Genomic DNA, 13,533 nt, shown 5'->3' with positions numbered 1-13,533 from the left:
CGTTAAAAAAACATTAGTAATTTCAGAATAAAAAATGTAAATACTTCAAACCCCAAATATTTACAGCAAACATTTGGACATGTTCCAGCTGTGAAATCCCACATTTTAACTCGGGATCATGGCGCCATAATTCTAGGTTTCACACTTTCAGCCATCTGTCTAAAAAGTTTTGGAAATAGTTTTAAACGCTGATCCAGTTTCTCCAGAGGAACCTGTTCCTTATCACAGCTGCAGTCAGAAAACAGCAGTGTGAAAGCTCCTGCACAGCAAACTGATTAAAGCACAGTTTAACAGGTCCTCATATCATATCTGATCGTAATGCTGAACATACTAGAGATAATGTTGCAGAAAATGTGCAGCTTGACCTCCAAAAACCAAACTTAAACTCTGGAGAGACGATCAGAGAGGAGCTCTGGATGAATCTGCAAACATCTGAATGAAAGTCAGACGACCTTCAGATTCCATATCCAGATAACCTGCAGGTTTGACTTCCTCTTACAGTCTGAGGATCTTTATGAGGAGAGCTTAAACTAAAAGACATCTGTGATTATAGGAATCAGCAGACCTTTAAAAAGTTTCAGAGATAATAAGATGCTTTGTTTGGAACAGTTTTCACACATTGAAAAACAACACAGAAAGAAAGGAGACGTGCGTGTTCTTCTTCAGCCACATGTTTTTATTTGATTTGTGAAGTGTCTCAGGACCAGCGTTCAGATTTCCCTCTTAAGGCAAATTTAAATAAGTGAACCGACCCGGGGAGGGGAGCGTGGCTTTAATAGATACGGTGACAGGCTACATTCTTAAAAACAAGCACTTAAAGGCAACATGAGCTCTGTAACAGAGTCAGCTCGGAGATCTCGCTGCAGCAGGACGTCGTCTTCTTATGAGCTCTTCTTCTCCTCGAAAATTATGTTTGCTGTGGCTTTCTTTGCTGCGGACACAAACATCAGAAACATCGTTATCGTCAGTCTGGTACAGAAAATACTCGACCTCTCACTCCGACCCTCAAACACAAAGTTGTCTCTCTGAACTTACCCTCGTCTTTGAACTTGTCGGCAGCCTCTGACGCCTTGTCCTTGATGTTCTTCATGGCGTCGTCGATCTTGGCCTCATTCTTGAGGAAGAAGGGTCGGATGATGCGGTTATAAATCTGCGTGGATCCGTTGGAGGGAGTGGGAGCCATGCACCAGACCAGGAAGGCACACTGAGGACGGAGAACAGAGCGATGGTTAGATGCTGGAATGGGACAGACGTTACGTTTCTGAGCAGATTCACTTTAACAAACATGAACACTGACGATAACTCAGAGAGGATCTGATTTCTTTTCTACTGTCAGAAAGTTTCTGATAAGAAGTTTAAAAAGTGGCTTTAACCGCCGATGTGAGAAATCGTCTTTTCATGAAAACATGGAGACGAATAAAGCAGACTGACTTTGATAAACTCATCTCTAAGTTCACCTGACAGTTTAATCTACCTGACTGCAGCACTGCAGTGGGTGTGTCCCAGTTCTCAGGTGGACAAGTTCCTACATGTGTGATGTTTAACTGACAAAGTGAACAGGTGTCTGCTCGGTTCACTCTAACAAACACATCCCAGTTCATGGTTTCATCCACCACAAGGTGTTTTATTTCCATCCTCAGAGATGAACTCTGAAGCTTCAGATGTCTGCAGACTCATTCACACTGACTCTACTCGCTGCGTTCTCCATTCCTCCACCAGAGGGCAGCTCACCTCCTGCCTGTCTCACCTGCTTCCTCTTCACATGGTTCCCTCACTTCCTGTTAAATCACAAACAAAGCTCTCTGCTCTGCACCTTTCCTCTGACCCTTTCCTCTGACCCTGCTGCACCTCTGCTCCATCATCAGGATGGGTGCGATGTTCAGTGAGACTCGACGTGAGGAAGCAGTGTCAGTGAGCTGAGGTAACATGTGCAGGATGTGTGTGACTAGCTTGTCTCTGACATTGCTCGTGTTTTGCAGATTTAATCACCTGTGTTACGGGTTTGGCCCAATCAGAATAGAGTATTAATCAAGATTATTTTCATGTTTTAATCTGATATCAGCTTTAAGGAGAGATTAATCAAACATTCCTACTGCTCTGGTTTCTTCTGTTGTCTCCTAAAACATGCTAACGTGTTCTTGATTCCACAAACATGAAGTGATGATCAGACGCTCTCTGTTCACCTTCTAACCAGGGACAGGAGACAGACAAATAAGGGTGTATTTCATGTTTTGTTGATTTAACTGTGTTGCATTCACTGTAATGTCCCAAAAGTCAGATTAGGTGTCATGTAGTGTTCAAGGGAAATTATTCTGATTTAACAAAAATGATCTGATGCATGAACTGAAAAATATGCAGGCAGAAAACTTCATGCCAGGATAGTTTGAGCTACTTAAATATATTTAAACAAAGAAATGTTTTACTTCAATTGACTTTAAAAAAAGATTTATGTGCACAAATTTAAACCAGTATTCTCTGAAGGCAGCATGAGTCAGCCTGCAGCAGGTTCACAGATCTAAAGATCTCAGTCTCGTTCTTAGGTCATACATTTGTGGTTGAATAAACTCGACGTCTGTCTGTCAGGAAAACCTTCACTGAGCCTCACTCTCTCCTCGCCCACACACACACACACACACACACACACACACACACACACACACACACACACACACACACACACACACACACACACACACACACACACACACACACACACACACACACAAACACAGCCTGTCCCGCTGAACAAACACACACTGACAGAATCACTGACAGCTGGTCGACATGCAGCTCTGATATGATTCATCATCGAGGCGGAGCGCTCCACCCGCTGCTCGCTGAAAACACACACTGCTGCTTTAATGAGGAAGGATTACAGGTAAGGCCTTTACTGACACACGCACGCACACACACACACACACACACACACACACACACACACACACACACACACACACACACACACACACACACACACACACACACACACACACACACACACACACACACACACACACACAGTGTTTACCTTTCCGATATAGTAGAAGGGGAACCAGGAGAGGAAGATGTCAGCAAAGAACTCGGCCACACTGAAGAGTCCGTACACGACCCAGTATGTCAGCCACTTAGTGTCGTCATCTTTGGTCGCACTTTCTATCGCTTTAATCCTAAAAGAGGGGGGCAAGAGAGAGAGAGAGAGAGAGAGGTTTAAAAACGTCTCCTGAACGTGATCTTTATCATAGAACAAACATTTCCTCTCTTCAGTTCTTTTATTTCTTCTTTCTTTCATCTCTTTTCCTCATCACTCCATCATCTCACTCTGTAACACCTGCAGAATGAGCCTGATTGAACTTCCTGTGGCTGCCTCGCTGTAGAAACGGATCATCGTGTCTCCATCAGAAACCAGTTAGACTGACGTGAATCTTTGAAGGTTTTGAGCTGTGAGCCGAGGGTTTGAGTTTCAGATATGAAGCAGTAAATAAAGATAATGAGGGGAATCTTTGGGAGGTGATACATTCATCTTGTGCAAGCTAGTAATTACAATGTTCCCAGAAGATACAGATCTTGTTCATTGTGCACAAGATTGTAGCATCTTATCAATCTGATCGAAGCCCCGCCCCTGACTCCACCCCCTCTTCCTGATCCATGTGACTCTAAATGGACCATCATTCACTAAATGAACATCATGATGTGTTGAAGAAGAAACTATAGATTGAGACCATAAAACAAATCAGCTGAGGGGAAGGAACATTTTCAGACCCCCCCTAGCTGGACATCAGAGACAACAAAGGTTTTTAGAGACTAAGTTCTCCTCTCACATGTTAGCGTTTCAATCTGTGTTATTATTTTTAACCTAAATGAGTAAATTGACCTTTGAGCTCTCGACATGCTAACAGGATGACATCTAAACCGACTGTGTTTCATAACAGCTGCACATTCCCTCCTGAGAGAGTCTGTTCCTCTGCTGACCCGCTCTGCACAGACCAGCCTCCACACCCTCCTCTTCTTCTTCATGTTTTATTAAAGAACCTGCACAGACGGTAACATGACACTGTCCACACCTTCATCTGTGTTTGTGTACACAGAAACACAACACAGACTCTACAGTGTGATGACCCGGTGACAGCACACAGCTAACACACAGCAGCTGTAACCAAGCGGCAACCTTCAGTATAAAAATATGAGTCCAATGCGGAAGTGCTAAAAACTGCAGTTCATCGAGGATCCTCTTGAGGCTGGCTCCGGAAGTAAAAGAGTATACCAGTAACCACATACACTCAAATTCAAAAAAGTCGATCTTTTGCAGCAGAAATAAACATGTTTACAGCCTGGTACAAAGACGAGTGTAGTCTGGATAGCTCATTTCTCGATCGGCACACACTGTACGGGGGGTGTACTTTTTTCTAACGCAGCAATTTCTAAGATATTGAGATTACGAGTCTTCCAATGAGAGACACAGCTGACTTGATTGACAGGCAGAAACACTGCAGCTGTTGGCTAGGAGGCTTAAAGCCCGCCTCTTAACGTCACAATCGTTTGACAGCAGCAATATGGCTGCCGTCATGGCTACTACGTCCATAATTTATACAGTCTATGATTTCACAACGGGAAAATGAAGACATCAGCTTCACTGTAGTGATGAGATGTGTGATCATGACTCAACACAACACGATGAATCATCCAATCATGACTCATCAGAGTCTGATTCTGTCAAAGTGCAAACATGGGGAAACAGCAGAATGATGAAATCCTGCTTAGTCGTGTTTTTGATAAGTGAGCTAACACTGAGAGAACTGACATCTGATTTCAACACAGATTTAAATCAGGTCTGAGGATCTGAGATGTCTTTCACTCAGCCAGATAAAGTTACAGTTACTTCCGCAATGTGTCACAAAATACAAGTTTTATTGACCTATGATAATTTACAATAAAAATGATGATAGTAGCAACATCTGAAATCAGGCCTATACGTTAACGTTATTTCAACAAATGTTATTATTAATACAAAAACATGGATTTTGGTTCTTTAGAGGCTTTATGGATAAGAAGGTTCCAAAACTGCACTTTGCACATGCTTAGTTAGCCGGACACTGCCGGAGACACCCTCTAGTGGACACTCAGGGAACTGCACTTTTTGGGATTTAAGTTAAGACTGGATTTTTCAGCTCTCTCAGCTAACCCTCATGTTTAATTGTCTATGAAGTTGTTTTTTTATTTCCTCATGGCCTTTAAAAATCTCTCCCAAGCTGCAGACGACATTTTCTACAATGTTAAGTGGAGCATAAAATGACAGTTAACCCGACCTGGATGTGGTTTCATGGTCGGACTCTCCCTTCCTCTTTAATCCCAGCAGCAGCACAGGTCTGTGTGATCACCTGCAGCTCTTACCCAGTGGCTCAGAGCCTTTATTTACAGCTCTCCTGTGTTTGCTTTCATTAATTCAAATAACCACACCTCTGCACACATTACACCCATCAGGTAAAACTGGGTGTTTAAAGCAGCGGATACTCTCAGGTCTCAGTTGTATAACACGTTACATCAGGGTTAATATGAGAGCAGAAGTGTGGACATATTAAAGCTGAAGTCACACACTTCTGTTTTCACTGTGTGCTCTGATGGTTCGGCGGCAGGCAGAGAGAGGAGGAAGTGTAACGGCTGTAAAGTGTTGAGAGCAGTGACAGGAAACGTGTCATGACGTCTGTAACCACAGAGAGAGAGCACATTAACGGATCTACCACAGCGCAGATTCACGTTTAGACTCATCTCTCTCTGTCTCCTTACAAACAGACCACATGCAGGAAGAACAAAGGAAACACTGAATGACTGAAGCACGAGCAGCTCTGAGAGATTTCAGTCTTTCTTGTTGTTTGTTTGTTTGTTTTTCTCCTGTCAGAAAGGAGCTGCAGACGGCTCAGCTGCATTCACAAATCATAAAACATCAGATTTGATCACTAAAATTTAAAAATGTTGAAGAAAGGTTCAAAGAAAGACTTTTTAAATTAATCAATGAAATGATTTCACTTCTCAGTGCTACTGGAACTCCCTTTCATCCTGACTGACTTCCTTTAATTTTAGTTCACTTATTTTTCAGCTCACTTCTGCAGGTGATGTCAAAATATAAAATTCCCCTCTAGTGGGATGTTTTTGTTTTCTCTTATAGTAGTTTCTCATGAAGACTTAAATGGCCTGAGACAGATCGTGGTTGCTGGTTTTAGATTTTCAGTTCTCTGTCGTGTGTCAAAGTATTCCTGTGGTGACTGTGAGACGCTTCTTACATTCACAGTCATTTAGCCACTACAATTAAGAAAGTTGATCTGAATCGCCTCAAAGCGTGTTGAATCTTGCGACACAGGAGTTCATTTCCTGATGAAATCTGGACTAAATTCAGACGTAGAATCAATGTCTATAAATAGACTCATTTTGAACCGGTTTGTGTCTTTTCAAAGGAAGACAAAGACATTTTTTAAATGCTCTTTCAACAGAGAATTACTCTGTGAGATATTACTGCTCCTTCCATGATGCCTCTTGTTAAATTAGTGCAGCATTCACAATTTTTGCATGAAGAAAAAGATGCACTGAACTTGCATCAAAGCAAAGACAGGACAAAAACTACAGCAGAGACACGACTCTCCAGAAAGGCCATCAAAATGATAATTTCTGTCCTCCTGCCAAAGCTCAAATCAAGGTTACTGAAATTCAAAGACAGGACTGTGTTTTAAGAGATGCTAAAAAAGGTTCAATTTAGGTCTAAGACATCCAGACATCACGCTTAAATACTGCAATAGTTTTATTATAATTATAATTATCTTTATTTAAACTTGAAAATCATTGAGAGCAAAGCCCTCATTTACAATAACATCGAGCATATTACAGAAACATTAAAATGCACGACAAGCAAATAAAAGATAAAACCTTATAAAGCTTTGTTCTCCCGACCAGCTTTAACTACAATAGATGATAAGAAAACAGAGCAGCTTATAATGAGTCTGTCCTGCACTAATAAAGCTTTAACGACCTGGGTGTGATGCTCAGCTTTATAACCACACTCAGAGCGTGAATCACTCATTAACGTGTGATAAATGAAACCTTATCAGACAGGGAGAAGAGAACAAATCTGAATCACTTTCTTTAGAAACCTGCTGCGATGTGTGAAGACTTCAAAGAGCGTTAGTATTCACATTATTGTTTCCACATTAAGACAAGCCTGGGCAGCGAACACAGAGCAGGTCCAGGCTGCTCGCCTCAGAGCAGTCAGTGATGTAACACCTGACACTGAACAAAGGGAGAGGCTGCACACACTACATTACTCTGACTGTCACACATCCACAATCTGGGTCAAAACCAAGCAGCAAACACGGGGTTAAATATGAAGCTAACGCTGAGGTGCAGTTAAAGTGTTCACTAGCTGTCTCCTGCAGTGAGCCTGTCCCCATAGAGCCCCATGTTAAAACTTTCTTCTTATAACCTCTACAGAAACAAACATACATGACTTCTACAGTCCACAAACTGAGCCCAAAAAGCAATCTGAACCCACTGTATCAGGATCAATGTGGGTTATCATGAAGCAGTCTGTGTTTCAGAGTAGTCTGAGGCGAGCTTGTAGAGTATGGGATGCAAATCAAGGGAGGTAAATTTATGCAAATGAGTCAGTCAGCGAGACGCTCTGCTTCAGGAATAAAGACTGTTTTCATTCATGACAAACCGACTTTAATATGTCACTCAACACACACAGAGTGTACTTTCTCACGTTTGTCATATATGTCTGCAAAATAAACATCCCTAAAGTAGCGCCCGTTTATGTGTTTGTGTTGAGTCTCAGCTTCACTGAAAACAGTGCGTTCCACAGAGGCTTCACTCTGGCTTCCTTCAGCGGTATGAACTTGAAACAGAAACTGATGTTCTTGTAATTAACGGGTCTTAAGTTTGCTGAAATGACAACATCATGATGCAGATTAGTCAAAAGTCAAAAGTCCAGCTTTGTCTGGTCTGTCCTCAGAGGAGAAGAAAACTACTTTTACAATGTTTGTTTGTTGAATGGAGGTCTATGAAAGAGGATTAGAGACACTGATGATTCTTTAGCTCTGACCTTCTTTGCGTAATGTTCCATTTGTTCTCAGAATTCTAGAACACCTGCTGCCCACCCTGATGGTGAGATCCATCATTTCTGATGCGTTCCAGGAAGTCAGGAAATCTAAACGCTGATTGTCTTTAGTGACACAGCATCAAGCACATTTGTGTCTCAGTATAAATGTTTGATCTAGAACAGATTGTTAGCTGCTCTTCATGCAGATATCTGTTTATAGAGAGAAAGAAATCCTCCTCAGATTAACAACCAGGGGAGCCGTCTTTGCGCTCCTCCTGCTTTTGCTCTCCATACCGACTGTTTTTCCTGCAGACACCTGATTGGTCACTGCTATAAACAGAGACCAGAACACTTTGCATGCTTAAAATCCAGACCCTGTGTACTCATTCAAAAACTGTCCCTCACCAACCGAGCCCTCTCGTCCACATGTGGTGACATCTGTCCAGACACAAACGTAAAGAGTCCTCTTCGCATTAACAGGCTGTGGCTCTGCCTCCTTAATCAGCTCTTAATGAATAAACCTCAGTGAGAGATGTTTGGTGGAAGACGTCTTCAGTGGAAGAACTCGCCATGACAAATGTGGAGTAATGAGTATGAAGGAGCTCTGAGAGACGAGTGTCTCCTCTTATCTTTACGGTGTAATCACATTAACGCAGGATGGAGAGAGACATTTCTGAAGAGCTTTAAAGGTCAACGATGAAATCTGACATGATCTCGTTCCCCACATTCACACACACGCCTCAGTCATTAGAGAGATTTCTGTATTTGGGTTTTTATTTGCGGACGAGGGAGATCAGCTGCTCCATGATTCATCCAGAGGCAACAGAGACAAGGCTCATTCACTGATTTCACACTTCAAAGCTTAAAAGTCAGCTCTTTGAGAACCTTTTGAAAATGAATGCTACATATTTCATTCACTCTTTTTATTTCTAACACTTTGCAGATTTATTCAGGCCCTTTTTATCATACTTTAACGTTTATTGATTTGCACCAAAGCAGGAAAAGTCCTCTAGATGTTCCTCTGCTTGGTAAAAACACGATTGTAACTCTGAAAAAACACAAAGAGGGCATCAACCTGAGCTCAGACTATAGCTATGTGCACTCAATTTACAAAACAGGAGAGCATCACTTAAATCTGGGAAGCAAAAATTTAAAATGCACACAGAGTGCACAGAGAGTACGAATGAGAAACACTCTGAAACATGGCCGCCTTCACCCGGAGAAACGTCAATAAACAGGCGTAAAACAGACTATCAGGATATCTGGCCTTATTGAGGACTGCTGGACTTGACAGAGATCCCTCCACTTCACATTAGACACAGAGATCTGAGGACAGACATCAGTTTTCTTACATTTGGACTGACCTGATTTTAAGGCAGAGGAGGAACACAAAACTGAGTATTAGAGCACAGAGAAAACCCTGAAGGCATACGAAAGCCACGAGGATGGATTCGTCGCCACAAGAACAAAGATTCTACATATTTTGTAGAAACTTTTGAAGCTATCTTTCTAAATGTATTCCCTCTTTGTTTATCCTCCCATCATGAGGAAAACTGGGTTTGTCTCTAAGGGCTAACAATGTCTAAACCTCCCCTCTGTAGTTCGTAGAGCACAAGCCTCACCATCACATGGTTTCAGATAAATATTGATCAAGTTCTTCAGTTACACTTACATTACGTAATTCCTGAGCAACAATTATTAACCCTGACTTTGTGAGCTACAAGTTTAGTCATTTAAATTGATTACAGGGTTTTAAAAATGATGTAATTCTGCTGCACCAATTAATAGAAGTATTGCATGACAAACTGGGAGCAAAATAAGATAGAGCAGGATCCTCGTCATGATCATTACAAACGTTCATCTCTTTCTCTGCCGTCTTCTTCTGCTCAGGATTCGATTTAGAGCTCATAGTGTCTTATTACCCCTCTAGAACACAGCACTCCCATCATGCAGGCCTGCTCATCGTACCTAAAGTCTCTAAAAGTAGTATGGGAGGTAGAGCCTTCAGTTATCAGGCCGCTCTCCTTTGGAATCATCTACCAGTCAGGGTCAGGGAGGCAGACACCCTCTCTACTTTTAAGAGTAGGCTTCAAACTTCCCTTTTTGATAAAGCTTATAGTTGTAGCTGGATCAGGCTTGGATCAGCTTTTAGTTATGCTGCTATAGGCTTAGACTGACACACTGGGATCCTGTCTTTCCCTCTCTCTCTCCTTTCTCTGCCTGTCTCTCACTTTAACTCTTCCTGTCCCATTAAAGTTACTAACCATAGACCTTTCTGGAGTCCATGAGCTCCCTTGTCTCGTAGGTTCCTCTGGATCTCTGCTGCTGTGGATGTGCCAGACTCCAGCTGCTACAACTACTATTATCTGTCTCACCACTATCATCTCTCTCTCTCTCTTCATCTCCCTCTATCCCTCTCTCCAACACGGTCTCAGCAGATGTGTGTCTAACATGAGTCTGATCCTGCTGGAGATTTCTGCCTGTTAAAGGAAGTTTGTCCTTGCCACTGTAACTTTCTAAATTATGCAAAGTGCTTTGCTCATGGTGGATTAAGATGAGATCAGACTGAGTCCTGTCTGTAAGAGGGGACTGGATCTGATCCGGTCTTGATGTTGGGTCTTTGTTGATAATAGTACATAGAGTATGGTCTAGCTCAATCAGAAGCATGACAGCGTGGAGGAGAGGAAGCAGAGTGGTTGTGGTTAAAAACACCTTTAAATGCAGTTTTTTTTCTTCACCATGTTATTTCCTGAAGATAACATCTCGTCCTCATTTTTAAATAATGATGAGTTTGTGACTGCGTCTTTAAAAAGTCAAGGTTCTGTTAAAATAGTGACGGCCCTCTGAGGCTTCATCACGGAGTCATCGTCACACAGAGAGGAGAATGTGAGTCTGTGTTTCCTCTATGAGGAGCTTCAGTCAGTGTGATGAAATGAAATAAAAAGGAAACTGTAAAATATGATTATTGATTAGATGACATAACGAGGATCATGAGACGACACGAGGGAAAGTCCACAGATTTAATATACCAGGATTTTAGGATCAGAAGATGACTCTGAGTCTGCAGCAGATTCATCCTGACATAAAGGAGGAGATGTAATTCAGTTTACTCTGAATTATTCCCTAATGTTATCCACTTAAAATGCCTGTTATATTTATGAGTTAATTTAATATTTTAAAGGGAAAGTTTTTTTTTTTTTTTAAGTGAGTTTGTTTGAGGTACTTGTCACTCAAGAACCAGAACAGAAGCTAGATTATCGACATCTGCAGACTCTACCACCTCATCAAGATCATTTTCACAAACTCGAACCAAAGCACTAACGTCGGTGTAACCATACGCTTCATTTAGAAAATCCCCTGCACTTTACTGTGCCGTCAGAAAGCTGCTGTGTTTCGCAGACTCATCATGAATGTCTTCCTCCGCATGCACCAGAAATTACTCCGTCACTTGAGTAGATAGGATGGATGCATGTCCACTTAGGGCTTCTGTAGAGATCCAGTTAAAAAGCCGAAGTAACACAATTTCACTTTTGTTAATTGTACCTTTAATTTTTTTTAAATCTGGTCTTACCCTGCAAAAACTCAAATTTCACAATTAAAGGCACAGTAAGTAATTTTTAACTGAAGTTGAAATAGCCTCTCTTACACTGAAGCCTCTTCATGACCGACAGAGTAAAATGAGATCATCAATAATCAGATTATTTCTTTATATTGAATCTTAGCTCCTGTTAGATAAATCTCTTTTTGTAATGTTTTGTCCTCATGATTCTGGAGCAGGATTATCAAACAGACGTGCAATTTCTGTTGAGATCTCAGACGGAGAAACTACACGACCTGAGCTCTGCTAGCTAAAAGAGCAAAATGAGGACTAAAGAGTTAAACTGTGTGCATATTTACATTATTCAGACTTTTATTGGGACACCGAAGCTCACAGCATGACACCAGGAAATGTTAAACTGGTACCTTCTGTAAGCTAGCGAACGGTTATAAATCAGCATTTATAAAGTTTGGTCGTTGTTACGTTGCGGTTAATAATCTGACGTATCTACGAATCATCGCATGACCTCATCACGCTGCATCCTGACACAAGAGGAACCAAGTAAAGGAGGATTAAAAAGAAGAGGCTGAACTTTAACACAGAGGGTGACAGTGCTCTTAATGCAGTCCCAGAAAAACACTACTGGCTTCATCCAGAGGGGGCGCCAGAATCAACTACAACTAAAAATATCCGACAACGCAGCAAGAAAATGATTCTTCAGGAGTTTCTCATTATCAGTACATTTTATTTAAATTTTACAACAATTACGATCATTGAGATTTGATTTATTTTTATAGATTTCAATATTATTTTATTCAATCACCCTCTTACATCCTGTTTTTTTCTCTTGAAACATCTCCATGTCCTCTCTGTTCTTTATGTGATCTCCAAAGTAAAGTCTCTCACAGAGGTAGCTTCTGTTTGAGCTGGATGTCGTTTTGGTGTCTAGGGGTGTGTGTGTGTGTGTGTGTGTGTGTGTGTGTGTGTGTGTGTGTGTGTGTGTGTGTGTGTGTGTGTGTGTGTGTGTGTGCAGGGTGGAGGAGCTGGCAGGCCCTGGCTGCTCTATAATAAAACACTTACGATATGTAGGCAGGATAAAGGAAGCCGATGAGGTTACACAGCAGGGAGGCTCCATACCCGATCACCAGATACACTGCGATCACAGCAACCAGGGCTGCAGACACAGTCACACATAGATATAAAATATTATAATACATAATAATACATGTAAACAGGATAAAGTGAATGTTGTTCAGGCTATGACTCAGTGACACGCTGCCTCTCCTCCTGAGCTCTCTTCCTCTCTCTTCCTCTCTCTGTCTGTCTTCCTCACTCACCCAGAGCGATGTAGGTCCTGCTCACTCCGGTCCTCGTCTCGATCTTGGACAGAACATCAGTCATGAGATTCTTCTCATGGAGGAACTTTTCAAACCTCTCTTTGAGCCCCTGCGCCATGGCTGCACTTCCTTCTTCCAGCGATGCTCGGGATGAATTACGAAACTGTTCTGGAGCAAACTGCGACACCCTGCAGCCTGAGAGCTTTTTCTCTCTCACACACACACACTCCCTCACACACAGCACACACAGTTCTGTCACAGAGAGGAGTCAAGGCAGGAATATAACAGGAGGAAGCACGGACTGACTTCAGCGACTTCAAAATAAAAGCACGGAAGTTACTGCATGGTTAAAGGTCAAGTGTGCAAGATCAGGGAATCAGTGTGCAGAATACAGAGCATACATGTAACATGGTTTATAGAAGTGTTTCACTTTACTATCTCCTTTAATAAAGAACTTTGTATGATGACTTCACAATGAGCTCTTCAGTGTGCAGACTTTCATAAGTAATTTTTCTGATGTTTGTCTTTATTGGTCAGACAGCTGAAGGGAGAAAGGAAAAGGGAGTAGAGCATGG

General features: G+C 41.8%; 1 protein-coding gene across 1 annotated transcript; it reads right to left on the bottom strand.

Annotated features, from left to right (window-relative positions):
- Positions 1 to 653: 653 nt before the first annotated feature.
- On the bottom strand, positions 654 to 13,225 carry reep5 (receptor accessory protein 5). Its single transcript, XM_034709586.1, has 5 exons — positions 12,959 to 13,225; positions 12,702 to 12,795; positions 3,029 to 3,167; positions 1,036 to 1,204; positions 654 to 931 (listed from the first exon to the last, which is right to left on the bottom strand). Exons 1-5 carry the CDS (start codon positions 13,074 to 13,076, stop codon positions 882 to 884), a joined length of 570 nt encoding a protein of 189 aa, XP_034565477.1. The 5' UTR covers positions 13,077 to 13,225; the 3' UTR covers positions 654 to 881.
- Positions 13,226 to 13,533: the final 308 nt, after the last annotated feature.

The sequence above is a fragment of the Notolabrus celidotus genome, chromosome 19 (genome assembly GCF_009762535.1).
Source record: "Notolabrus celidotus isolate fNotCel1 chromosome 19, fNotCel1.pri, whole genome shotgun sequence".
NCBI lineage: Eukaryota > Metazoa > Chordata > Actinopteri > Labriformes > Labridae > Notolabrus > Notolabrus celidotus.
The sequence above is the reverse complement of the archived record's forward strand: the minus strand, read 5'-3'. Positions and strand labels throughout refer to the sequence as shown.

Excerpts from the sequence above, each read along its gene's own strand:
- reep5 (XM_034709586.1), bottom strand. The coding sequence starts at position 13,076 with ATGGCGCAGGGGCTCAAAGAGAGGTTTGAAAAGTTCCTCCATGAGAAG. Across the intron at positions 12,796-12,958 it reads CAGGACCTACATCGCTCTGG|CCCTGGTTGCTGTGATCGCA; the intron begins GTGAGTGAGGAA and ends CTGTGTCTGCAG. Across the intron at positions 1,205-3,028 it reads CCTTCTACTATATCGGAAAG|TGTGCCTTCCTGGTCTGGTG; the intron begins GTAAACACTGTG and ends CTCCGTCCTCAG.